This window comes from Scyliorhinus canicula, chromosome 3, assembly GCF_902713615.1.
Source record: "Scyliorhinus canicula chromosome 3, sScyCan1.1, whole genome shotgun sequence".
NCBI classification, from domain to species: Eukaryota; Metazoa; Chordata; class Chondrichthyes; order Carcharhiniformes; family Scyliorhinidae; genus Scyliorhinus; species Scyliorhinus canicula.
In genome coordinates, this window is record NC_052148.1 from 20,053,566 (window position 1) to 20,078,368 (window position 24,803).

Sequence of the window (24,803 nt, forward strand, 5' to 3'; positions counted from 1 at the left end):
AATTCTCCGGGCCCCGATGCCCGGGCCAAGCAGCCATCCGTTTTTGGCCAGTCCCGCCAGCGTGGCTTATGCAGGGTCCCACACGGCGGGACCTGGCATGTAAGCTGGCAGGGGAGGTCCTCGGGGGGGGGGGGGGGGGGGGGGGGGGCATGGGAGAATCCGAACCCGGGGAGGGCCCACGGTGGCCTGGCCCATGCCGTGGGGGCACTCCTTCCTTCCGCGCCGGCCCCTGCAGGGGTCCGCCATTGCTGGTGCGGAGAAGAGAAACCCCGCGCATGCGCCAAAACACGCTGGCGGTTCCGCGCATGCGTGACATCACGCCGGCCCTTTGGCACATGCGCAAACACGCGCAGTCCCTTCGGCACTGGCTGGAGCGGCGCCAACCCCTCCAGCGTCTACCTAGCTCCCAAGACAGGTGAGAATTCCTCACCTTGGGGGCCAGTTGACACTGGAGTTGTTGCCGCCGATTTTCCCGCTGGTGTAGGGACTTAATCCCCGGAAAGGAGAATCCCGGCCAAAATATCCCACGGCACATTTTCAAAGCAGAGCAGAAAGGTTTTCTCTTCTGCGCTGGCCAATATTCATTCCTCTAGTAATATCACTGATGACAAATTATGCGTCCTTTCTGGCATTCCTATTTGTGGGTGTTTGAGGTCCCTTACCTCCTACATTACAACATTGACTGCACTTTATTGGCCTGATGGCTTCATAAGTCACTGAATGCATTTGCTGTCTTGTATTCTTTCAACAAATCTCTCCATATATTCTTCTAACTCTGTTTAACCAGCCTCCTCTCCTGTCTGGTCTGAATCTGGAAAAAGGTAACCCAATCATCAATGGAATGTTATTTAGCAGTAATATTAACTTTGGTACTTCAAGGCAGGCGATAATAGACGACATAGAATTTACATAGAATTTACAGTGCAGAAGGAGGCCTTTTGGCCCATCGAGTCTGCACCGGCTCTTGGAAAGAGCACCCTACTTAAGCCCATGCCTCCATTCTCTCCCTGTAACCCAGTAACCCCACCTATCCTTTATGGACACCAAGTGCAATTTAGCAATCCAACAATCCACCTCACCTGCACATCTTTGGAGTGTAGAGGGAAACCCAAGCACCCGGAGGAAACCCACGCAGACACGGGGAGAACGTGCAGACTCCGCACAGTGACGCAAGCCGGGAATCAAACCTGGGACCATGCAGCTGTGAAGCAACTGTGCTAGCCATTGTGCTACCGTGCTGCCCAATGATAGGCGTGATTCAACTAATTGGGAACAAAGTCCCATTGCGCGCGTTTAGCTGCAGGTTTCCCAGAGCTGGAAGCACTGAGAAACACATGGCCATACAACATGATTGGCGATGTGTAAGGGACCTCAGAGGGAATGCACAGTCGAGCTGCACATAGCCCCATTTCCCCCACTGAGGAGCTCCGCTCGCTTGAACTCCCTAATGTGCTAAGAGCCCCCCCCCCCCCCCCAAGCACCCCCAGCAACCCCCCAAGCCCGAGCGTACTTTGGGATGGTCCCCGGACCCTCCTGCCCCCCTCCCGAAACACCCACGCAGGGCACCCCAGGCCCAATCATGCAGCCGCAAAAATTTCAGCTTGGCACCATTGCAGTGTCAACCTGGCAATGTCCATGCCAGCCTACAGTGCCACCTGGGCAATGCAGGGCTAGCACCCAGGTGGCAATGCCAGTGTGCTTAACTGGCAGTGCCAGCCTGAGCCAGGGGTCAGTGCCGGGGCGGGCCTATTAGAGGGGTTCCCGTTATGTATGTGTGTGTGGCTGTGTATTGTGTGTGGAGGGGGGGGGGGTGAACACCAAGGTCTTGGAAGGGGGGACTTAGCAGTGATGGGGGGAGGGGACAATGATGGGGGAGATCTGACATTCAGGTGTCGGGGGGTGGGAGACCTAGCAGTGAGGGAGTAGGCAGGGTAAACGGCAGTCAAACTGTCACGGTGGTTGCACAGTGTTTAGGTTCTGGGCGTCCTTTAAAGATGATGCTCTGATCTCTGTGGAGCCCCACTGGACTGACCGTATAAACCACACCCCCTAATCTCCTTTGTCAGAGTGGCTCAAGATCTGGTCTGAAAACTGGGCTCTGCATCTGGTGAGATACAGGCCGGTTTTCAGCCAGAACCCGACACACTGGCAAATTAATATTCAGGCAGCGCGTTCTAGGTCATAAACAACTTGTTCTGTTAACTAAAAGGCTTGGCAAAGTTAAATTCTAAGTCTCATTTCAAAATGAACAGTTACCGGAACTTGATATCATAGCCTAATAGTAATAATAATCGCTTATTGTCACAAGTAGGCTTCAATGACGTTACTGTGAAAAGCCCCTCGTCGCCACATTCCGGCGCCTGTTCAGGGAGGCCATTATGGGAATTGAACCCGCGCTGCTGGCATTGTTCTGCAGTACAGGTCAGCTGTTTAGTCCACTGTGCTAAGCTGGGGCGAAAGATACCTGGTGAAACTTTCTCACATAAAGGCTGGCAAGTGCCGAGAATCAGCTCCCTCTGGCAGCAGAGAAGTGGGGCAAGAAGTTAGCAGGATTCAGAACATAGCTGGAACACAGGAAGGGTGAGCTTTCTTACAAAATGGCCTCTTCCCATCTTTCGCTCACATTCTTAATATAGCTGCACCTTGAGTTACCTGTAGGAACTGGCAGGGGATCTCTTATCAATCACGTCCCTGTACTTCCATTATACGGCTGGTTCCCAGGCAACCCTTTGCAACAAAGTTCTTTCTTTCTGACCCAATCTCACCACAGTCTTTCTCTTCAACTGAGAACTGCCCCAATTCTACTCCGGAGTTGCAGATACAATTGAAGTCATCAACTTTGGATTGAGCGACTTAAACATTAACTTGCTTTGAACAAAAACACAATTACTTTTCTGTCGGACATACTTATAAGCCAAGGTGGCGCTGAAGTGCTGTCGGATGTAGGCTTCAAGGACAGCGTTGAAGTGTTGGAACTTCCTGTCTGCTATCAGCCCAATGAGAAACACCTGAAATCACATAAGGGGTAAAATTACCGATCAAAATAGCAACATTCAGCACTTCTTTTGCAATCACTCTCCATTCCTCAGCTTTTACTTTTCACAGAAATCAACATGACAAAAGGAGGCCATCTGGGCCATCATGTGTGTGCTGGGTCTTTAAGAAAAAAAGTTATCCGTTTCCCTGCTCTTTGCCGAGAGCAGTGTTTTTCATTTTTGCCCGGGACCCATTTTTACCAACCGGCCATCCTTTGGGACCCACGCCGGCCGACCTTCACTACCTACGCCAACTGACCTTTGCGACCCACACCGGCCGACCTTCATGACCCACCATTTTATCTTTAATGTGACAGGTGAGACTGATTGGTCCTCATGATCCCACTTGCGTTCTTATTCAATTTTACATTTCTGATGATGACTTCTGCTGATGATTTAAGATCTCAATGCACCCATTTAAAAAAATCAAGAGGGTTTGACCTCAAACTCGCCATGTTTAGTCTTCAAATGTCTTTGAAGTTTTGAGGGTTTTAAACTTTCATTTGCCAATGCTTCCCTGAACATATCACACGTGAACTTCAAGTCCTGATTTGCAGTGGCACAATTCATAACCCACACCTCAAGTAACCATCTTCACACTGCTTTGTTCCTGTTTTCAGCTTCTTCTTCATGGGTAGTTCACCGGAGGCCCTGGAGCTCACACCCGCACTGCTAGCAGCTGCAAAATGAAGGAATCTCTCTCGCGCCCAGAACACGTGACGTCAGTGACCTGCTCTTTGCCGCCGCTTCCGACAGGAGGACACCGTTGTTTGCTGACAATAACTGGCCCTGGACAGCGGCTGAGGTCAGGAGGAGGCAGTCCACCCCGCTGGATCCGGCTCTGCGCACTGTTTGATCCGGCACGCATGTGCGGGATGGCCAGCAATCTCAAAAGTCCGTTGCGGCAGCATTTTTAAAAGCCAGTCACGGCCGTTGGGCGTCCCTCCCGTGATCGAAAATGCCACGGCTCACCCGCAGGTCGTGACCCTGAGTTTGAAAACTCTAGGCCCAGAGCCCTGAAGATATTTTCTTTTCACGTTGAAGGTTACTGTTTCCACCACCCTCATGCAGTGCATTCTCCCTGTCCTGTGATATGCTTCTCCAATGACCCTTCTTTGTTTGTGAATCTTCACAGTAGGTATTGGCAGCTATAGAGGGAACCGTAGCCAAGTTTGATTGTATCTTTGCCAGACATCTATACAAAGTGGCGGTGGTGGTGAGTTACAGTTCACTCAGGACTCCGGGTTGCTGTGGTAACATACACGTATAGTGTAGTCTGGAACAAAGGATTCACCAGAAATTTCTCCCTCGCCTACCACCTGCCATTGGAGTGTGATGGAAGGACTTGCAGCTTGATGCTCAACCTGTTTTGTCCTGTTAAGAAAGCACTGCAGCAACTCACCGAGGCTCCTTAGGTAGCACCTTCCAGATCCATGACTGCTAACCTCTAGAACAGTGGTTCTCAACCGGGGTCCACATGGGGGTCCATGTAACATTACTGGGGGTCCACACAAAAAAAATACCGAATTGGGGGTCCACGGTGATATTTTAGTGGTCCATAGAGCAATTCTACTTCAGAACAATTGTTATTACTGAGGATCAAGTAGAGTTGAGGGGGTTGGATTATGAGGAAAAAAATGTTTGTTTTCATGATGAATATTCACCTTTCTCTCTCTCTCTCTCTCTCTCGCACTGACAAAGGTCAAAGAGAGATTATAATCCATACCGGTTGATGACAAATGGGTTTATTGTGCTTTAGTGACAGTGGTTGTTGAAGATTGCCCGGGCTATTGTCCCCTAGGAACAGCCCGGAGGACCTTTAATGACAGAAGCAGCTTATTAAATACCCACGGTTGACCTGACGCTTATGCCATATTTCTCCTTGACAAGTTTAATGAATGATTTAACACAGTAATCACTAGAAACTGTGTATATTTGATATGAATTGGTTATTCTTAGAGTAATTTAATTCAATTTAGTCAGTAAAAAGTTTTTTTCATTACTTTTCATATTAGAATAAGTTTGGCAATGTACGAAAATACCGCTAATCCGTTTCCAACCCTCACGGTAAGGTAGATGGACTTTAGGATTAGTTTACCACGCATATAAGAAGCTTTTTTTTCTGTAGAATGGCTATGGGGCTCCACAAAAAAAAATTAAGAGGAAAAGGGGTCCATGGGTTAAAAAAGGTTGAAAACTCCTGCTCTAGAAGGACAAGGATAGCAGACACATGGGAACCCCACCACCTGAAGGTTGCCCTCCAAACCACACACCATGTGACTTGGAACTATATCGCCATTACTTCACTGTCACTGGGTCAAAATCCTGGAACTCCCTACCTAGCAGCACTGTGGGTGATACTTACACCTCATGCACTGCAGAGATTCAAGAAGGGATGCTGGCCCAGCCAGTGATGCCCACATCTTGTACCTGAATAAAATAAAACATCTTCCTTGGTCCTGGGGTGGGACTCGAGCCCAGGATATTTGACTCAAAATCAGTGATGCTACTCCCTGCACGATAGGAGCCCCTCAGTATGAAAGTAGGGGGCCATTAAATTTCAAGGGTATTGTTTCACAGTATTTACAGCATAAAAACAGGCAGGTCCATATGGGCCACCTCTCCACATTTCTCCATCTAACTTCATTGATATATTGTTCTCAGGATTGACAAGTCTTTGACTCGGTCCTGAAGCAAATAGTAACTCACATTCAAAAAGTTAACAGGGAGGGTACATTCCTCAGCTTGGATACAAAATTTAAACTGGTGATTAAAAAGACAAATGGAGTTTTGTCCTTCTTTGCTAGACGGATGGAGTTGAAGACTAAGGAGGTTATGCTGCAATTGTATAAGGTGTGAGTGAGGCCACACCTGGAGTATTACATAGAACAGTACAGCACAGAACAGGCCCTTCGGCCCTCGATGTTGTGCCGAGCAATGATCACCCTACTCAAACCCACGTATCCACCCTATACCCGTAACCCAACAACCCCACCCCCCTTAACCTTATGTTTTAGGACACTACGGGCAATTTAGCATGGCCAATCTACCTAATCCGCACATCTTTGGACTGTGGGAGGAAACCGGAGCACCCGGAGGAAACCCACGCACACACGGGGAGGATGTGCAGACTCCGCACAGACAGTGACCCAGTCGGGAACTGAACCTGGGACCCTGGAGCTGTGAAGCATTTATGCTACCCACCATGCTACCGTGCTGCCCTATTGTGTTCAGTTTTGGTCTCCTTACCTGAGAAAGGAATGAAATGAAATGAAAATGAAATGAAATGAAAATCGCTTATTGTCACGAGTAGGCTTCAAATGAAGTTACTGTGAAAAGCCCCTAGTCGCCACATTCCAGCGCCTGTTCGGGGAGGCTGTTTCGGGAATCGAACCGTGCTGCTGGCTTGCCTTGGTCTGCTTTCAAAGCCAGCGATTAGCCCTGTGAGCTAAACGGACTGGCGCTGGAGGGTGTGCAGAGGAGATTCACTAGGTTAATCCCAGAGTTGAGGGGGTTGGATTACGAGGAGAAATTGAGTAGATTGGGACTGGAATTTAGAAGGATGCGGGGGATCTTACAGAAATATATAAAATTCTGAAGGGAATAGATAGGATCGATGTGGGGAGGTTGTTTCCACTGGCGGGTGAAAGCAGAACTAGGGGGCATAGCCTCAAAATAAGGGGAAGTAGATTTAGAGCTGAGTTTAGGGGGAACTTCGTCACCCAAAGTGTTGTGAATCTATGGACTTCCCTGAACAGTGAAGCAGTTGAGGTTCCTTCATTAAATGTTTTCAAGATAAAGATAGATAGTTTTTTGAAGAATAAAGGAATAGTTATGGTGTTCGGGCGGGAAAGTGGAGTTGAGTCCATATAAGATCAGCCATGACCTTATTAAATGGCGGAGCAGGCTCGAAGGGCCAGATGGCTGACTCCTGCTCCTAGTTTTTATGTTCTTATGTCATAAAATAATGTTGTCTTGAGTTAATTTTGAGAACAAAATATTTTCCTCACAGAACCTTATATCACATCACTTTACCTTCACTCAATGAATTACAATTGCTATTAGCTAACCATGTATAGCAATCATTTTGTATCAATAATACCCAAATAATAGCACAGAAGCCCTGTGGCACAGTGGCTAGCACTGTGGCTTCACAGCGCCAGGCGCCGAGTCTGCACATTCTCCCCGTGTGTGCATGGGTTTCCTCCAGGTGCTCCGGTTTCCTCCCACAGTCCAAAGATGTGCAGGTTAGATGGATTGGCCGTGCTAAATTGCCCCTAGTGTCCAAAAATGTTAGAAGGGGTTATTGGGTTACGGGGATAGAACATTCGAACATTATAGCGCAGTACAGGCGCTTCGGCCCACGATGTTGCGCCAACCTGTGAAACCAATCCACATCTACACTATTCCTTATCATCCATATTATTTATCCAATGACCTTTTAAATGCCCTTAATGTTGGCGAGTCCACTACTGTTGCAGGCAGGGCATTCCACGCCCCAACTACTCTCTGAGTAAAGAACCTACCTCTGACATCTGTCCGATATCTATCTCCCCTTGTGCTAGCCATCACCATCCGAGGAAAAAGGCTCTCACTGTCCACCCTATCTAATCCTCTGATCACCTTGTATGCCTCTATTAGGTCACCTCTTAACCTTCTTCTCTCTAACGAAAACAGCCTCAAGTCCCTCAGCCTTTCCTCATAAGATCTTCCCTCCATACCAGGCAACATCCTGGTAAATCTCCTCTGCACCCTTTCCAATGCTTCCACATCCTTCCTATAATGCGGCGACCAGAACTGCACGCAATACTCCAAATGCGGCCACACCAGAGTTTTGTACAACTGCAACATGACCTCATGGCTCCAAAACTCAATTCCTCGTTGGAAAGACGGAGGTTGAGGGGAGACCTGATTGAGGTCTACAAAATTATGAGAGGTAGGACAGGGTGGATAGCAACAAGCTTTTTCCAAGAGTGGGGGTGTCAATTACAAGGGGTCACGATTTCAAAGTGAGAGGGGGAAAGTTTAAGGGAGATGTGCGTGGAAAGTCTTTTACACAGAGGGTGGTGGGCGCGCCTGGAATGCTTTGCCAGCGGAGGTGGTAGAGGTGGGTATGATAGCATCATTTAAGATGAATCTGGACAGACATATGAACGGGTGGGGAACAGAGAGAGGTAGTCCTTGGTAAATAGGCAACAGGTTTAGATAAAGGATCAGGATCAGCGCAGGCTGGGAGGGCCGAAGGGCCTGTTCCTGTGCTGTAATTTTCTTTGTTCTTTGTTCTAATAAAAGCTAACACACTGTACACCTTCTTAACAACCCTATCAACCTGGGTGGCAACTTTCAGGGATATATGTACATGGACACCGAGATCTCTCTGCTCATCCACACTACCAAGAATCTTACCATTAGCCCAGTACTCTGTATTCCTGTTACTCCTTCCAAAATGAATCACCTCACACTTTTCTGCATTAAACTGCATTTGCTACTTCTCAGCCCAGCTCTGCCGCTTATCCATGACCCTCTGTAACCTGCAACACCCTTCCGCACTGTCCACAACTCCATCGACTTTAGTGTCATCCGTAAATTTACTCACCCAACCTTCTACGTACTCCTCCAGGTCATTTATAAAAATGACAAACAGCAGTGGCCCCAAAACAGATCCTTGTGGTCCACAACTAGTAACTGAACTCCAGTCTGAACATTTACCATCACCCACCACCCTCTATCTTCTTACAGCTAGCCAATTACTGATCCAAACCGCTAAATCACCCTCAATCCCATGCCTCCGTATTTTCTGCAATAGCCTACTGTGGGGAACCTTATCAAACGCTTTACTGAAATCCATATACACCACATCACCTGCTTTACCCTCATCCTGTTTGGTCACCTTCTGAAAGAACTCAATAAGGTTTGTGTGGCAGACCTACCCTTCACAAAACCGTGCTGACTATCCCTAATCAAATGATTCCTTTCTAGATGATTATAAATCCTATCTCTTATAAACCTTTCCAAGACTTTGCCCACACCAGAAGTAAGGCTAAAAGCAAATTACTGCGGATGCTGGAATCTGAAACGAAAAGGAAAATGCTGGAAAATCTCAGTAAGTCTGGCAGCATCTGCAGGGAGAGAAAAGAGCTAACGTTTTGAGTCCGATGACTCTTTGTCAAAGCTGTAAGTGAGGCTCACTGGTCTATAGTTACCGGGGTTGTCTCTCTGCCCCTTCTTGAACAAGAGGACAACATTTGCTATCCTCCAGTCTTCTGGCACTATTCCTGTAGACAATGACGACATAAAGGTCAAGCCAAAGGCTCTGCAATCTACTCCCTAGCTTCCCAGAGAATCTTACGATAAATCCCATCTGGCCCAGGGGACTTATCTATTTTAACACTTTCCAGAATCGCTAACACCTCCTCCTTATGAACCTCAAACCCATCTAGTCTAGTAGCCTGCACCTCAGTATTCTCCTCGACAACATTGTCTTTTCCCTGTGTGAATACTGACAAAAAATATTCAATTAGTGCCTCTCCTATCTCCTCGGACTCCACGCACAACTTCCCACTACTTTCCTTGCCTGGCCCTACTCTTACCCTCGTCATTCTTTTATTCCTGACATATCTGTAGAAAGCTTTAGGGTTATCCTTGATCCTACCTGCCAAAGACTTCTCATGTCCCCTCCTGGCTCTTCTTAGCTCTCTCTTTAGGTCCTTCCTGGCTAACTTTTAACTCTCAAGTGCCCTAACTGAACCTTCACGTCTCATCTTTACATAAGCCTCCTTCTTCCTCTTGACAAGTGATTCAACTACTTTAGTAAACCACGGTTCCCTTGCTCGACCACTTCCTCCCTGCCTGACAGGTACATACTTATCAAGGACACGCAGTAGCTGTTCCTTGAACAAGCTCCACATTTCAATTGTGCCTATCCCCTGCAGTTTCCTTCCCCATCCTATACATCCTAAGTCTTGCCTAATCACATCATAATTGCCTTTCCCCCAGCTATAACTTTTGCCCTGCGGTATATACCAGAGGGGGGATTCTCCAATAATGGGGCTATGTCCCCACGCCAGCATCAAAACCCGGGCATTTCACACTGGACTTTGAAAGTCAAGAGTGATTCTCCTACCTGCAGGGGGCTAGCAGGGCCCAGGAGTGCACCTCGCAGCTCTGGCTGCGGATACGGGGCCCTACACATTCGGTCAGGAGTCCGCGCATGCGCACGGCGTCAGCCTGTGCCACATGGAGGACTCACACCACAGACCATGATGAACGAAGTAGGTAACCCCGAGATCGCGCGCGCCTGCGGATCAGTGCCACCCGATAGCTTGCCTGGCCGTCTTTGAGCCCCCCCCCCTCCCCCCCCGGTGAAGGATTCTTCCCCCCCCCCCCCCATCAGGGAAGCCGCGGACTGAATCTGCAGCCTCCGCCTGCCATTCCCGATAGGCAAAACATGGTTAGAATCATGCCATCGGGAACTCGGCCAGTTTCCTGGGAGAATCGACGCGGCGGTCTATGTCAATGGCCCCTTACCCGTGACGCGTAGACCGCGCACGGACAAATCGCGGGAGCGGAGCAGGACCGGATTTCGTCATTGACGCCTATTCTCCAACCCCGCGCCGATCGCGATTTTGGCACGGAGCCTCGGAGAATGCAGCCCTAGATATGCTGTTAAAAGTGGAGCAAAGGTTTGTTTAAAAGAGATATTTGGAAAACCTGGACTGGATTCCAAAATGCAAACCACTAATGGAAATCATGGCTGGGATTCACCCCTGCCCGGCAGGGCGGGGGGTCCCGGCGTAGCGGAGTGGCGCCAACCACTCCGGAATTCTCCGCACCTTTAGGGGCTAGGCCCGCGCCGACTGGCGCCAAAACCGGTGCCAACGGCCTTTGACGCCTGCCGCCCGGCATCAGGGCTGGCCGAAAGGCCTTTGCCGGTTCGCGCATGCACCGGTGCATCAGCAGCCACTGATGTCACCACCAGCGCATGCGCGGTAGGGGGGTTCTCTTCCGCCTCCGCCATGGTGGAGGCCGTGGCAGCGGCGGAATAAAAAGAGTGCCCCCAAGGCACAGGCCCGCCTGCCGATTGGTGGGTTCCGATCGCGGGCCAGGCCACCGAGGGGGCATCCCCCGGGGTCCGATCGCCGCGCGCCCCCCCAGGACCCCGGGGACCCGCTTGCGCCGCCAATCCTGCCGCCACCAGAGGTGGTTGAAACCACGTCGGCGGGATTGGCCTCTCAGCGGCTGTACTTCGGCCCATTGCGGGCCGGAGAATCGGCGCAGAGGGCACTCTGATTGGCGCGGGGGGGCCCGCCGATCGGTGCGGTGCGATTCCCACACCCGCCAATTCCCGGGTGGGGGAGAATTCTGGCCACGGCGGGGGCTGGATTTACGCCGGCCCCGGGCGATTCTCCGACCCTGCGGGGGGGTCGGAGAATTTCACCTCATGATTGTGAAATAAGATTTTAAAGCGTGGTTTTGGGAGTGAAGTTTGGAAACTATCACAAGACAATCATCTGGGGGATTCCGATGAGAACCGCACAGACACTGAGCGCAATTCTCCCATCGGAGACTAAGTCCCGACGCCGGACTGAAAACTGGAGTGTTTCACTCCGGCGTCAGAAGCCACTCCCAGCCCCCTATTCTCCCGCCCCCAGGGGGGCAAGGAGCGGCGCCACATCATTTACGCGCGCCGGGCTTTGGCACCGCATAAAAGCGGCGCCACGTAAATGACGCTGCCAGCGCTGCGTAAATGACGTCACCCGCGCATGCGCAGTTGCCGTCCTCCCAGCGGCTGCCCCGCAAGAAGGTGTTGGATGGATCTTGCGGGGAGGCGGAGGAAAGGTGGTCCTCCTTCAGAGAGGCCGGCCCGCAGATCGGTGGGCACCGATCGTGGGCCAGACCCCTTTTGAGGCCCCACCCGGTGCAAGAACCCCCCCCACAGGCCGCCCCGCCAGCATTCCCCGCGCTGTTCCCGCCGGCAGCGACCAGGTGTGGATGGCGCCGCCGGGAACCTGGCGTGTTGGGCCGGCAGCTCGGCCTATCTGGGCCGGAGAATCGCCGCTCGCCCGTTACAAACAGCGATTATCCCAGCGGCCAGCCATGAATCTCACCGCTGGGAGAATCGCCGCTCGCCGTTTGTGCCGGGGTGGCGCGGCGGGACTCGCTCGGTGCCCCGGCAATTCTCCCACCTGGCGTGGGGGGGGGGGGGGGGGGGGAAGAATTCCGCCCACTAATTAGGTTCGGAGCAGAGAGTGTATCTGACCACAGCCAAACTGTGTGCTTAAAGGGCATTTGCATTACTGAGACCATTGCTGCTAAGATGTACATTATGATCCGTGTTAATCTTAAAATCTGTGTGTATTTCTTACACTAAGGAGGGAGTAAAGGCATATTATACAATAATCTATTTTTTCATATGGAATTAATGTTTTTTTTCTCATTGTTAAAACTAATTAGCAGTCCTGTGACTATTCATCCACGTTTTCTAATCAAAGGTAAAAGTCTTTTGAGCCTGGGTTCCATTCTGGGATCTTCCCATCCAGTTACAACACCAACTAGAATTGTAACACTATCCATTCTGTTCCTTGTTCACTCACTGCACAAATCCTTACCTCAGTCAGGAGTCTATGATACGGTATCTCATCGATGGCCTCTTGAAATCCCAAATATATTACGTACTATTTCTGTTTTTCTTTTCTCTGAAGAATTCAATAAAGTTGAATTTTCATTCAAAATCTGTGCTGCCTACTCTATTATATTTTTGGTCCCTAGACGCTTTTTTATTATCACTTTGCACCCGTTCTCCGGCTCCCTTTCTGAATGGATTATTATCGATACACAATGAAGCTTCGGCTTTTCTTCCCTAACCTCTTTCAATACGAATCAATGCAATCCTTCTGGTGGGTGGGGAGGTTAACCACTGGGCTTATCAATTAATATCCCCACTTACTAAATTGAAATGCCACGATCACTATTTCCAATGACATGTCCACCTAAAACATAGAATTTACATAGAATTTACAGTGCAGAAGGAGGCCATTCGGCCCATCGAGTCTGCACCAGCCCTTCGAAAGAGCACCCTACCCAAGCCCACAACTCCACCCCATCCCCGTAACCCAGAACCCCACCTAACCTTTTTGGACACTCAGGGCAATTTACCGTGGCCAATCCACCTGACCTGCACATCTTTGGACTGTGGGAGGAAACCGGAGCACCCGGAGGAAACCCACGCAGACACGGGGAGGACATGCATGCTCCACACAGACAGTGACCCAAGCCGGGAATTGAACCTGGGACCCTGGGGCTGTGAAGCAACAATGCTACCCACTGTGCTACCGTGCCGCCCATAAATGCTTAGGTCCAGCAGTTATGCGCTAATGTTTCTCAAATGGTTGAACTAACTAGTTCTGACCGATGTGAGATAAGACTCAATCTTCCAGTAGGGCGGGATTCTCCCCCCTGCCCCACACAACCCCCGCGGAGTATGCTGCGGCGGTGGAGATGGCCCACCTTTCCTTTGTTTTCCCTGTTCTGATTCAGTTTGTACTGAAATGCTGCTCACCGGTCAGAACTGCCAACCCAGTCCAAGGCTTCTACAGTTCTTGCTCTGTAAACGATTTCTTGCTTCTCATCCATGATGAATGTGTATGGATTTCCCTTCCGAGAACTAGGGAAATTCATGGATACAGTGTGGTAATGGTTGTGTCACCAGGCCAGTAATTCAGAGGCCTGGACTATAATTATGTAAAATTTACAGCCTCAAGAAAAGGCATTGCATCCAAAAGGTCGAAGTCAACGTTTATGTTCCCTGTGAACCAATAATGCAGACAGCATGAATTCAAATCCCAACTTTGAGAGTATGAATTCAGTTTTGAAAGATCAGGAAATAAAAAACTGGGTATCGATGAAAGTGCCAATGAAGCTGTGCAATTGTCATAAAAGCAACTTGTTCATTTAAAGGGGGATATCTGTCTTACACTGTGTACAATTCCAGTCGCACAGCAACTTGGTTGAACCTTAGTTGCCCTCTGAAGTGGTCTAGGCACCCTTACTGTTGTAGCAAACTATTAGAATGCCCGCCTTTCTTCGGGCAACCAGGGATGCAGAATATATACCAGTCTTGCCAGTGAAATCTACATCACAAAAAAGGGCCGAATGTCCTCAAGAGTAAAATACCGAGGAAAATAAAAACTGACATTAAGAGCTTCTTTCAATTTATAAATAGAGGGAGGTCAAAGTGAACATACACCCCTTAGAAACTGGTTCTGGTAAGATAGTTGTGGGGGACAAGGAAATAGCAGAGGTGTTCATTTGGAATGTTGTGAGCAATCTTGTGCCCCGTATCTAAAGAAGATGTGTTGGCCTTGGAAAGGGTCCAGTGGAGGTTCACAATAATGATCCTGAGAATGAAGGGCTTGTCGTTTGAGGAACGGTGGAGGACTCTGGGTCTCTACTTGATGGAGTTTAGAAGGATGACCGGGGATCTCATTCAAACTTACAGAATACCGAGAGGCCTAGATAATGTGGATGTGCCAAAGATGTTTCCACTGGCAGGAGAGACATGTCGGACAGCCTCAGACTGAAGGGACGATCCTTTAAAACTGAGCTGAGAAGGGGCTGGTTTAGCACAGTGGGCTAAATAGCTGGCTTGTAATGAAATGAAATGAAAATCACTTATTGTCACGAGTAGGCTTCAATGAAGTTACTGTGAAAAGCCCCTAGTCGCCACATTCCGGCGCCTGTTCGGGGAGGCTGTTACGGGAATCGAACCATGCTGCTGACCTGCTTGCAAAGCCAGCAATTTAGCCCAGTGTGCTAAACAGCCCCTGACAGAACAGACTAATGCAGAACAAGGCCAGCAGCGCGGGTTCAATTCCCGTACCAGCCTCCCCAAACAGCCAGAATGTGACGACGAAGGGGCTTTTCACAATAACTTCATTTGAAGCCTACTTGTGACAATAAGCGATTTTCATTTCATTCCATTTCTTCTGTCAGAAGGTGGGGAATCTGTGGAACTCTTTGGTGAGGGCCACGAAGAACCAAGCGCAAATTTGTAGAGTTGAACAGGAAGTAGCTTTATTTACAAGAATATGTACACAGGGGCGGTAGTCCACTACTGGTTCCCTCCCGAGCTGGTACCACACTGGCCAGCTCTATTTTTCCAGCTGCACTACTAATGATTACCCCACCCACTCTCATTAATTCCCCAAGGAATTAATTGGTGACTAGGGGATTTTCACAGTGACTTCATTAATCAAGCAGAGTCAGCATGGCTTCACGAAAGAGAAATCGTGTTTGACTAATTTATTAGAATAATAGAATAATAATCATAATCTTTATTAGTGTCACAAGTAGGCTTACATTAACACTGCAATGAAGTCACTGTGAAAATCCCCTCGTCACCACATTCCGGCACCTGTTCGGGTGCACTGGGTGATTTCAGACTGTCTAATTCACCTAACAGCACGTCTTTCGGGCCTTGTGGGAGGAAACCGGAGCATCCGGACAAATCCCACGCAGACACAGAACATGCAGACTCCGGACAGACACTGGCCCAAGCCAGGACTCGAACCCGGGTCCCTGGCACTGTGAAGCAACAGTGCTAACCACGGTGCTGCATTGCCGCAAAAAAATTAGAGTTTTTTGAGGAAGTTTCAACCAGAGTGGATGGAAGGGAGCCAGTAGATGTGGTGTATTTGGACTTCCAGAAGGTGTTCGGCAAGGCACCTCACAAAAGGTTAGGTCATAAGACAAGATGTAGGAGATAGTATATTAGCATGGATAGAGATTTGGCTAATGGACAGTAAATAAGGAGGGGCTATTTTTCAGGTTTGCAACCTAACCAGTGGAGTTCCACAGGGATCAGTGCTGGGATGCAACTGTTTACGATCTATATAAATGACTTGGAGGAAGGAAGCAAATGTACGTAGCTGGATTTGCAGATGACACAAAAATAGGTGGAAAGACAAGTTGCAAGATGGACATGGACAGTTTGCAAAGAAATATATATAGGTTAAGTGAGCAAAAAATAGGCAAATGGAGTTTAATGAGGAGAAAATGTGAAGTTGTTCGTTTTGGAGGGGAGAACGAAAGAACAGTATTATTTATTTATTTTAATTAAGGGGCAATTTAGCATGGCCAATCTGCTTACCCTGCACATCTTTTGGGTCATAGGGGCGAGAATGTACAAACAGTGACCGGGGGCCGGGATCGAGTCCGGGTCCTCGTCACTGCGAGGCAGCAGTGCTAACCACTGCACCACCGTGCCACCCGAATAGGGCATTACTTAAATAGAGAAAAATACTGCAGAAAGCTGGAACACAAAGGGACTTGGGGGCACAAAAGAAAGATAGAAAGCTAGCACACAGGTGCAGCAGATAATCAGGAAGGCTAATGGAATGTTGGTCCTTATTTCAAGGGGATTGAGTACACGTGTTGGAACTGAAGAAATGAAATGAAATGAAAATCGCTTATTGTCACGAGTAGGCTTCAAATGAACCACATTGGGAGTACTGTGAGCAGATTTGATCCCCTTATTTAAGGAAATATATTACTTCATTGGAGGCAGTTCATAGAACAGGGGTGGGCAAACTACGGCCCGCGGGCCGCATGCGGCCCGCCAAAGGTATTTCTGCGGCCCACCAAGTCATTAAAAAAAAAAAATTTTAAAATTTTTTTTTATTTTTTAAAAAAAAATTTTTTTTAAGGTTAATGGGGGGGGGGCTGTTGGGTTACTTACTGGTATAGGGTGGATACGTTGACTTGAGTAGGGTGATCATTGCTCGGCACAACATTGAGGGCTGAAGGGCCTGTTCTGTGCTGTACTGTTCTATGTTCTATATGAGGCGCCCAGAATCATAACCGGGTGAAGTAATTATTTTACTTAATATACTATGCGGCCCTTTGTGAATTGTGAATTTCTGAATGTGGCCCTTGCACGGAAAAGTTTGCCCACCCCTGTCATAGAAGGTTCACTGGGACTATCCCCGGTATGGAGGGACCGTCTTATGAAGAAAGGTTAAACTGGTTGGGACTCTACTCATTGGGATTTAGGAGAAAGAGAGGTGATCTCATTGAAACATATAGAATTCTTAGGGTCTTGACAGGGTAAATGCTGAGAGAATGTTTCCCCTCATGAAAATGAAAATCGCTTATTGTCGCAAGTAGGCTTCAAATGAAGTTACTGCAAAAAGCCCCTGGTTGCCACATTCCGGCGCCTGTTCAGGGAGGCTGTTACGGGAATTGAACCGTGTTGCTGGCCTGCCTTGGTCTGCTTTCAAAGCCAGCGATTTAGCCCTGTGCTAAACAGCCATCGTCTCAGAATAATGGGGCACCTATTGAAAACTGAGATGAGGAGGAATTTCTTCTCCCAGAGGGTTGTGAGCCTTTGGAACCCCTCGCCACAGAGAGCTGTGCGGGGGGCAGAGCCCTTGTGTATATTTAAGACTGAGATAGATAGATTCCTGATCAGTAAGGGAATCGAGGACTGGGGGGAAAGGGCAGGAAAGTAGAGGGGCGCGATTCTCCGCTGCCCACGCCAGTTGGGAGAATAGCGGGAGGGCCTCCCGACATTTTTTGCACCCTATCGCTATTCTCTACCCCCCCCCCCCCGTTTTTTACGGTGAGCGGCGATTCTCCGCGGCCGATGGGCTGAGCGGCCGGGCCTTTACGCCCGTTTTTTCACGGCAGCAAACACACCTGTTTGGGGCATCCAGAGGCCCGTTGTGCTCGGGAGGGGACAGGCCCGCGATCGGTGCCCACCGATCGTCGGGCCTGCGTCCAAAAGCGACGCACTATTTCCCCTCCGCCGCCCGACAAGATCAAGCCGCCACATCTTGTCGGGCGGCGGTGGAGAAATGCAGAACTGCGCATGCTCGGGTTCCGTCAATGGCGTGATGACGTCATCCGTGCATGCGCGGGTTGGAGCCGGCTTGGCGCGCGGCCTTAACGACGGTCATTAAGGCCGCGACGCCGTGATTCCCGGGGTCCCGCTCCTAGCCCCAATGGGGGGGGGGAGAATCGGGTCCCGGGAACGGGCGTGAAGGCTGCCGTGAAACACGGCCAGTTTCACGGCAGCCTTTACGACTCTCTGCATTTGCGGAGAATCTCGCCCGAGGTGAGGAATGCCGGATCAGCCATGATCTTAGTGAATGGTGGAGCAGGCTCGAGGCGCCGAATGGCACACTTCAGTTCCTATTTCTTGCGGTCTAGCGATTGGATGTACAGAGGTTTGGTACTGGAAGTTCTAATGAAAACAAGAATCCTAATGCATTATGCTACTCAGGTGCTGGGCACTAACGTTTGGTTGAATGGATGATTTAAAAGAAATGATTTATTGGCTTTCTCTTTTAGGTACTCGTGAAGTACACATTTTAAGCCCACAGGGTGGCACTTCCTCGGCCACATTTCCATGGCAACCGTCATAGTTGCTCAGTGATCGGTGAGCACAAATTTAGACTCGGTGGCTTGGCCCATGCTGTGCCTGTTTCTTTCCTACTCGCCCACCCCTGGACTTCCTCTCCACACGACATGCAGCCAGTAAATTTTGGAAACAAATATTTACCACTATATAGATACAGTATAAAGAAAACACTCACGTTTATATAATGCCTTCTACATTTCTGGGACATCGCAAAACGCTTTTTAGCCAATGACGCATTTTTGAATCGCAGTCATTGCCGTGGAGAAGTGCGGCTGTCAATTGGTGGCACAGCAATCTCCCACCAACAGTGAGGAATGATTTTGGTCGAATCATAGAAAGATTACGGCCAAAAAAAGAGGCTTCTTGACCCATCGTGTCTGTGCGGCCTGATCTACGAGCCACCCCGGTTAATCCCACTTTCCAGAATTTGGTCCGTGATTGCGCTTGTGTTGCATCTTCTTCAAATCTCCGTGGGATCTTCTTATGAGTTTGAGAGGGTTGACAGAGGCTCAGTTTCACGCCTGATCTGAAACACACCTTAGCCTGCAACATGGCATGAAGTGTCAGCTGAGGCTGTACACTAAAACCTCTGGAGCAGAGCGTGTATCTACAACCTTCTGACTCAGAGCTGAACGTGCTGCCCATTGAGGCCAGACGGAAAATTCCTAACAAGTCAAAGTAGCTTCGGTGTCTATGATATTCCCAACTGTACATTAACAATGAATAATGATCTTGTCAAGGCTCAGTTAATCACTGGGCAGCTATCTGTTTGTCAAGTGGAAACAGCAAACACAAACTTTCATTGAACTCACAAGGAAAAACTGGAAATCAGAAAAAGGAGCTCTCTAAAGTGGGCCTTGAACGCACAATCTTTGGTGGGAGCACTTTCACAATGTGAACAGAGGGCTTCAAAGCAAATATGGGTTGTGGCTCTCAGTTTGGTTCATATGGGAAGTCTCCCATCCCAGTCAGTAGGTTGTAGGTTCAAGTCCCAGTCCAAACTAGGTGGAAGCCTTTCATCTCGTAAGACGATGGTTTGCGTTGTGATGGTCAACTCTGTGTTTAACATCGCCTGTCCCAGGAGCCCCACTCTGGCATGGCAGCCTCTGCTGCATTAACTGCAGTGTAAGGCAGTGGGCTGAGAAGGCAAACATTTCACTGGCCTCAATTTCCTCAAGGCCCTCACCTCGGTAGCTGAGCACTCGATTTTGGCTCGCCTCTTCCAATGCCGCTTCTACCGGAGCTGCCGGAGAAAACCCATGCAGGCATGGGGAGAAAGTGCAAACTCCACACAGCCAGTCACCCAAGGTCAGAATTGAACACGGGTGCTTTGAGGCAGCAGTGCTCACCACTCTGCCACAGTGGCACCCAACTCTCTTCAAGCACTCTTCAGTCTTCTCTGTTGGAACATTCTTGGAAAATAATTTTAGAATGGATTGCTTGATTTCGAGGCCAGCTTGCAGCACGGTGATGTTAACTTTGAACAGTTAACAAGTGCATTCTCTGCTCCTGCTTCCAAAATGTTCAAAAGGTGGTGTTGTAGCTATTGTGCCCAAAGTATGGTCCATTTTACTTCTGTCCGGGAATGTCGGAGAACAATTATTCAATCGCGTGACAAGAGTAGAGGATGCTGGACAAATTCAGCAGGTCTGCCAGCAACTATCAGGAGAGAAACAGAGCTAATGTCTTGAGTCCTTTGACTCTTCTTCAGAACTGAAAGGAGGGAGAATGTGGAAACTGAGACAAAAAGTAGCAATTTTAAGAACAAATGAGAGATGGCCTGGAGGGGAGGGGGAGAGGTTGTTTTGCAATGATGCAATGGATGTATGGAATATTTAGACCATAAGACTTTGGAACAGAATTAGGCCATTCAGCCCATCGAGTCTGATCCGTCATTCAATCATGGCTGATATGTTTCTCATCACCATTCTTCTGCCTTCTCCCCATAGCCCCTGAAATTGTTGATTGCAGGTGTACTCATCCTAAAATCGGCAATCAAAATCACAACGTCTATGGAACTTGCTGTGAGAGAAGCTTCGCTGATTGGCGTTTGAGCTAAAGCCCATAAGGTGGAGTCTTTGGGAAGTGGATCAACCAAGTACCAACCATGTCATCGCTGCAAGCAAGTGGGACATATGGTTGGAGATTGTTGGAGCAAGGAGAACAGGACGTGGACGCTTTATCTAGACTGCCACTGCAAGATCAGCAATACCAAAAGGATAATCACGAATCTGATGAACACTTCTACGACATATTCTATCTGTCTCATGTGGAAAATGCTCTCAGAACATCTTCTCAGGTGCGAAAATTTACACGAACAGACCCGGTGATGGGGGAAGGTGTTGGACATGATTCACAAAGGCACTCTAACGCAAGAGGACAGAAAGAATCAAGAAATTAAACCCTATTTTTCCAGACATCGTGAATTGACAGTACAAAATGGAGTCTTGTTGTGGGCTATTAGAGTAGCTATTCTGCCGTGTTTATGAAGGAGAATCCTGAAACTGCTGCACGATGGACATCTCGATGTAGTTAGAATGAAGGTGTTGATGAGAAGCTACATCTGGTGTGCCAGTTTGGATGCCCAGATATAGGAGATGGTGGGGTTATGCTGTATTGACAAATGTACCTCCACTGCAACCTTTGCATCCATGGGAATGGTCTACCAGGCCATGGCAAAGAATCCATATAGATTATGTAGGACCAGTCGAAGGACACATGTTTTTGGCGATGGTTGACATGCATTCAAAATGGCTGGATATTTCCATCCTGAAATCAATAACTAGGGAACAGACCATGGGAAGACATGAAAGGTGTTTCCAAGATTCGGGCAACCAGAACAACCCATGAGTGATAACAGTGCTGAGTTCACATCATCCGAATTCTAAGACTACCTAAAGGGCTGTGACATAGAATCGTTACAATGCAAAAGGAGGCCATTCAGCCCATCTAGTCTGCACCGATCCTCTGAATGAACACCCCACCTAGGCCCACTTCCCCCGCCCCATCCCCGTAACCCCACCTATCTTCCGGGTCTTTGGACGCCAAGGGAAAATTTAGCATGGCCTAATCCACCTAGCCTGCACATCTTTGGACTGTGGGAGGAAACCAGAGTATGCAGAGGAAATCCACATTTCGTACAATTGTTCAAACATAGATCGAAGGTTTTTAGGGATAAAGGCGCTCAGCCTAAACCTGTCACTGGCTTGTGGTAAATGTCACACTGATCACAGAATCAGATAAAGTAAAAGCTTTTTTAAGAATCGAACTCATAGCCAAGAGTTGAAAGTGGCACACAGCGTGGGTAACCACGCACTTAGACAGGCACACCACCAGTTTCCGGATGGCTACACATTACAAGAAAAATATCATGCAATTGTCTTTCAGAATGCAAAATACACATTGAAAAGAAAACGTACCAAACATAAATTATATCCCCGACTTGGACACATTAAATTGACTTAGACAATCAAAGTAAAATGCAGGGCATAAATTATAAGGAGCTTGGATTGATGAGCATAAAATGCTTTGAATTAAGAAACTGCAGCAGGAAAATGAGAGGCACACAAAGATAACAGCATATAACTACTTTTCAAGAACCTTGGACGGGATTCCCCCATTCGGCGGCAGAGTGTCCACGCCATCAGAAACGCCATCGTGTTTCATGACGGCGTGAACGGGCCACTGGGAGTACCGATTCTGGCCCGACAGGAGGCCAGCACGGCGCTGGAGCGGTTCACGCCACTCCAGCCTCCCATCCCGGCGCAAACTGTGCGACACGCCAACCCGCGCATGCGTTGTGGCACCGGCGTCAACGAGGACATGCGCAGTGATGCCGACGCCAACCCACGCATGCGTGGTGGCCTCCCTCAACATGCCGGCCTCGACGCAACATGGCGCGGGAGTTCAGGGGCCGGAGCGTAAGAAAATAGGCCTCATTGCAGTGTTAATGTAAGACCACTTGTGATAAAAAGATTATTAAAACAGACGAGGAAGATTAATCATCCAGGTCAGAAATCCTAAATCATTCACAAGCTTTCTAATGACATACAAAAACATTGTGAATTCAACAACACAAAGCTCACAGGCGACACTAATGTTCAAAAGGAAACTACGCACATAGTTCGACCTTTAGACTCCTGCTTCGACTTCAGAGGTAGACAGGCAAGTGGCTGGAAGGAAAATAACATTCCCAAAGCAGATTCTTTAACCGTGGGGCACAGGTTCTTGTGAGAAACTGCACCTCATGGAAAAAATAAACTCAAGCAATTGTACTAGCCAAAACGGGTCCAATTTCATATCAAAGGATCATAGAATCCCTCCAGTGCTGAAGGAGGCCATTTGGCCTATCAGGTCTGTATCAACCCCTACCCAATCCCACTCCCCCACCCTACACTATACAATCTGATGATGAACAAATTTTGTGTCGGCACACTGACTAATTAAGAGCAAAGGCATTTTTGTTTTTATCAAACAAGAGGGGGCCAGGATCAGGGAGACGAGCAATTTCTAAAGTTCTGCTGACTAACATCAGTGGGTGGAGGTTACAGTGATGCAGTGGTTGTATTATTGAATCAGTAACCCAGAGGCATGGATTAATATCCATAGACTCACCGGGGCAGATTGGAGATTTTAGTTGGCTAATTAAACAAGATTTGGATTTGATTTGGATTTTTGTTTATTGTCACGTGTACCGAGGTACAGTGAAAAGTATTTTTTTGCGAGCAGCTTAACAGATCATTAAGTACACGTATATAAAACAAAAGGAAAGAAATACATAATAGGGCAACACAAGGTACAAAATGTAACTACATAATCACCAACATCGAATGAAGCAGACAGGGGTGTAGTGTTAATGAGGTCAGTCCATAAGAGGGTCGTTTAGGAGTCTGGTAACAGCGGGGAAGAAGCTGTTTTTGAGTCTGTTCTCAGACTTTTGTATATCCTGCGCGATGGAAGAAGTTGGAAGAGTGAGTAAGCCGGGTAGGAGGGATCTTTGATTATGCTGCCTGCTTTCCCCAGGCAGCGGGAGGTGTAGATGGAGTCAATGGATTGGAGGTAGCTTCGTGTGATGACCTGGGCTGTGTTTCTTGCGGACTTGGGTCGAGCAGTTGCCATACCAGGCTGTGATGCAGCCAGATAGGATGCTTTCTATGGTGCATCTGTAAAAGTTGCTAAGTTAATGTGGACATGCCGAATTTCCTTAGTTTCCTGAGGAAGTATAGGTGCTGTTGTGCTTTCTTGGTGGTAGCGCAACGTGGGTGGACCAGGACAGATTTTTGGAGACGTGTACCCAGAGGAATTTGAAACTGCTAACCATCTCCACCTCGGTCCCGTTGATGCAGACAGGGGTGTGTACAGTCCATTGCTTCCTGAAGTCAATGACTAGCTCTTTAGTTTTGTTCAGTAAGAAGTCTTACAACACCAGGTTAAAGTCCAACAGGTTTGTTTCAAACACGAGCTTTCGGAGCACGGCTCCTTCTTTAGTTTTGTTGGCATTGAGGGATAGATTGTTGTCGCTGCACCACTCCCCTAGGTCCTCTATCTCCCTCCTGTATTGTGACTCTTCATTATTCGAGATCCGGCCCACTATGGTCGTATCGTTAGCAAACTTGTAGATGGAGTTGGAACCAAATTTTGCCACGCAATCGTGTGTGTACAGGGAGTAGAGTAGGGGGCTAAGTACCCAAAGGGAAAATGCTGGAAAATCTCAGCAGATCTGGCAGCATTTGCAGGGAGAGAAAAGAGCTGACATTTCTCGACCAGATGACCCTTTGTCAAAGCTAAAATACAGAGAAAGTGGGAAATATTTATACTGTGGAGTGAGAATGAAAGATGAGTCATCGCCACAGAAGCTCAGGGAAATGGGGTGCTAATAGCCACTGAAACCAAGGGGAAAGAGTGCTAATGGCAGTCCCCAGAGAGAACAAAAGGTGTGAAAAGCAGTGAATGGATGAAGGGGGCAGAAAAATTAAGACGGCCAATGTCCCGTCGACAGTTCTCGATGAAAAGATCAAGGGCAGGTAATTGTTCCAGCGAGGGTGTCCACTTAGAGGCTAAGTACGCAGCTTTGCATGGCTCCAGTTGTGAGGACTATTATGGAGGAGGTGTTGTGGTTCATTCTTACTGATTGTGGTCTGTGAGCCAGAAAGCCGAGGATCCAGTTGCAGAGTGAGGAGCCAAGTCCTAGGTTTTGGAGCTTTGATATGAGATTGGCTGAGATTATGGTGTTCAAGGCGGAGCTGTAGTCAATAAATGTAGAAGTCCATGTTGTCAAGATACTCTTGGGATGAGTGTAGGGCCAGGAGATGGTGTCTGCTGTGGACCGGTTGCGGCGGTATGTGAATTGC

The 24,803-nt window shown here is 48.5% G+C and overlaps 1 protein-coding gene across 1 annotated transcript in view; it reads right to left on the reverse strand.

The window, feature by feature from the left end:
• Positions 1–24,803, reverse strand: part of LOC119963845 (dedicator of cytokinesis protein 2-like) — a 1,353,280-nt gene that overhangs the window by 933,778 nt on the left and 394,699 nt on the right. The window contains 1 exon segment of the mRNA XM_038793193.1: positions 2,908–3,008. Coding sequence (XP_038649121.1) covers positions 2,908–3,008 — 101 coding nt within the window.